Source organism: Vigna umbellata, chromosome 9 (assembly GCF_029865625.1).
Source record: "Vigna umbellata cultivar VRB3 chromosome 9, Vumbellata_1.0, whole genome shotgun sequence".
NCBI lineage: Eukaryota > Viridiplantae > Streptophyta > Magnoliopsida > Fabales > Fabaceae > Vigna > Vigna umbellata.
In genome coordinates this window covers 27,300,143-27,303,497 of record NC_142173.1, presented here as the reverse complement: position 1 = coordinate 27,303,497, position 3,355 = coordinate 27,300,143, and the positions used below count along the sequence as shown (strand labels likewise).

The 3,355-nt window shown below is 33.2% G+C and overlaps 1 protein-coding gene across 1 annotated transcript; it reads left to right on the top strand.

Moving 5' to 3' along the window:
* LOC124826902 (11-oxo-beta-amyrin 30-oxidase-like) lies at positions 1 to 2,757 on the top strand. Its single transcript, XM_088099055.1, has 5 exons — positions 1 to 338; positions 632 to 849; positions 1,024 to 1,265; positions 1,602 to 1,989; positions 2,071 to 2,757. Exons 1-5 carry the CDS (start codon positions 5 to 7, stop codon positions 2,494 to 2,496), a joined length of 1,608 nt encoding a protein of 535 aa, XP_087955181.1. The 5' UTR covers positions 1 to 4; the 3' UTR covers positions 2,497 to 2,757.
* The last annotated feature ends 598 nt before the right edge of the window (positions 2,758 to 3,355 follow it).

Sequence of the window (3,355 nt, the reverse complement as noted above, 5' to 3'; positions counted from 1 at the left end):
GTTTATGATTACTCTGTACCTTACCCCTTCTGACTTATTCCCAATAATGGAGCGATTTTCATTTTCTTCCTCAACAGCAATAGTGTGTCTGGTGAGCGTGATCGTTGGTGTGATTCCGTTATGGGCGATGAAGATGGTGTACACGCTGTGGCTTAGGCCTAAGAGGTTCGAGAAACTTCTGAGAGCACAAGGTCTTCGTGGTGACCCATACTCCCTACTTTTCACCTCCAACCAAAACCCTGCTCCACAAAACAACCCTCAATTGCAATCTTTTGTTGTCTCCGACGATGTTGCTCCTCGCTTGTCCTTGCGGCCTAACAACACTGTTGCCAAATACGGTTCACTTTTTCTACCTCCTCAAAATTTGTTGCTATACATAAATGTTAGGTCTACCGAGTTTGGGCATGAAAGTGATGTTTTTCGGTGATTCTTCCTGCATCATTCAATGTTCTTGCTACAACATTTTTTTTATTTTAGTTTTTGAAATTTCTAAAACAAAACCAGAGATATTCCTCCTTTAAATTTATTAGTTATACCATTATTCTCCTCTCCTCGCGAAATAAAACTTTTGGATCTTAAGTTGTTAAAGCAAAGCCGTTTTAGCAATTGCTGATAAGTGAATTATGTGCAGGCAAGAATTCGTTTTTTTGGGAAGGCACAACACCAAAGGTCATCATCACTGATCCAAATCAAATCAAAGAAGTCTTCAATAACATTCATGATTTCCAGAAACAAAAGATAACTGGCATTGCCAAGTTCTTGGTCAGTGGTCTGATAAATTCCGAGGGTGATAAGTGGGCTCAACATAGAAAGATTATCAACCCTGCATTCCACTTGGAAAAATTGAAAGTAAGTTTATTACTTTAATTTATAAATAAACAATCTTTTCACAGCATTACCTAATTATTAATCGAGATGTACAAAAAGTATGTATACTTTTATAATGAATTTAACCAGTATCCTTGTTGTTTGGATATGAAGACTTTTGAGATAAAATATTGTTCTCTTTTAAAATATTTGCAGAACATGGTACCAGCATTTTCCCAAAGTTGCCATGATGTGATTAGCGAGTGGAAGGGAATGTTGTCATCAGATGGAAAATGTGAGATTGATGTTTCGCCTTTCATTCAGAATTTGACTCGTGATGTAATTTCTAGAACGGCTTTCGGAAGCAGCTATGCAGAAGGAAAAAAGATATTTCAGTTTCTCAGAATTCAGGGGTACCTTGTCATGACTGCAAAGTACTATAACACACCAATATTGCGGTAATACCACATTGATTCGTTGAAAAATGTGATTACTAAATTATGCATGTTTTAGTTTTATTGAAACTCAACTCACCATGAAGTTCTTCGAACCTTAGAGAATCACCCTAAAAGCTAGACATTGTAGACAGAGATTAAGCTCTCCATACACCAAATCACTGCTATAGTGATGATGACAAATAATTATGAATTACATACAGATTTTGATCTAAGGAATATTTGATATATGTTTCAAAAAATCTTTGAAATTCAAGAAATGAGGCATACCTGACTTATACAAGAACTAATAATGTTACTTCTAGGAAATTGACCTTTATTAATTCAACATGTTTCTAGGCATTTACCGACACCTACCAAAATGAAGATGAGAGCAGTTGATAAAGAAATGAAAAATTCAATTGGGAATATCATAAAAAAACGAGAGAAAGCCATGAAGAAGGGTGAATCCAACAATAAAGATTTATTAGGCATGCTTTTAGAATCAAATCAAACGGAAATCCAGGGAAATGGAAACCGGAAGAGTGTTGGAATGACTATTGAAGAAGTAATTGGTGAGTGCAAGTTATTCTACCTAGCAGGGCAAGACACGACTTCATCTTTGCTGGTTTGGACATTGATCATGTTAAGTAGGTATCCTGAATGGCAAAATCGAGCAAGGGAGGAAGTTCTTCATGTTTTTGGAAAACAAAATCCAAACATTGATGGGTTAAGTCAGCTCAAAACTGTATGTATCACACGATTTCATTTATTATCTTTATTAAAAATGAATTTCATGCTAACATGTGCCAAAATGTTTCTTCCGTAGATGACCATGATTCTGTATGAAGTTCTGAGGTTATTCCCTCCCACTGTTTTCCACAATCGCAGACTCCAGAAGGATATGAAACTTGGAAACCTGTCACTACCTGCAGGAGTAAATGTTACCTTGCCAATTTTTTTACTTCACCAGGATGTTGATATATGGGGTAATGATGCAATGGAGTTCAAACCAGAAAGATTCTCTGAAGGGGTTGCAAAGGCAACAAAAGGCCAAGTTGTATTTTACCCATTTGGATGGGGTCCTAGAATTTGCATTGGCCAAAACTTTGCCTTGTTGGAAGCCAAGGTTGTGTTGTCATTGTTTCTGCAGAATTTCTCATTCGAGCTTTCTCCTGTTTATGTGCATGCTCCTGCAGTTATGCTTAGTTTGCAACCAAAACACGGTGCGCCACTTATTTTGCAAAACCTATGATAATTGATCATATTCTGAACCAAAAAGGGTCATGGTTTTAGATCTACAAAATTGTCTCACTGGTATAAGACTATGCATATGTCACCTGGCTTAGTCTATCACTTTATTAGATTCCTTTCTGTAACAACAATCTCACCATGTTAGTGTATGTGAATAGAAACCATGTAATGCATGTGTTTGAATTCCGTCTCATGGTTTAGTCATGACGGCTTATTGACTGATGCATAATTAAAAGTGTGTTGAATGTCAGATTTGATGGTATTTACATGTTTTTGGAAAGGGGGATGATACTTTAAAGTGGTACGGCCTAATTAGGTCACTAACCCACTTAATCTTGACTTTAATATATTTGTTTATTTTAAACCATTAAATATATAGTTTTATGATTTTATAAATTGATAATTTGAAATTTTGAAAATTTAAAAGTTTGAAATTTTGAAAATTTGAAAATTACAATTTGTAAATTTGATAATTTTATAGTTTTATAGTATTATTGTTTTATAGTTTTGCAATTTTATAATTTTATAATTTTATAATTTCGTACTTTTATAATTTTATAGTTTTATAATTTCATACTTTCATAGTTTTATAGTTTCATAATTATAGTTTTATAATTCTATAGATTTATAATTTTATAGTTTTATATTTTATAGTTTTATAATTTTATACTCTTATAATCTTATACTCTTGTAATGTTATAAGCTTATAACTTTATAATTTTATATTTTTGTAATTTTTGTAATTTGATAACTTGGATAATTTGATATTGAAAGGGGCTTTCCTAAGTTTGGTAAAGAGTATTTTAAAATCATATACGAAGAATGTTAGATGCAAATTTTATGTATAGAAAAGTATAAAT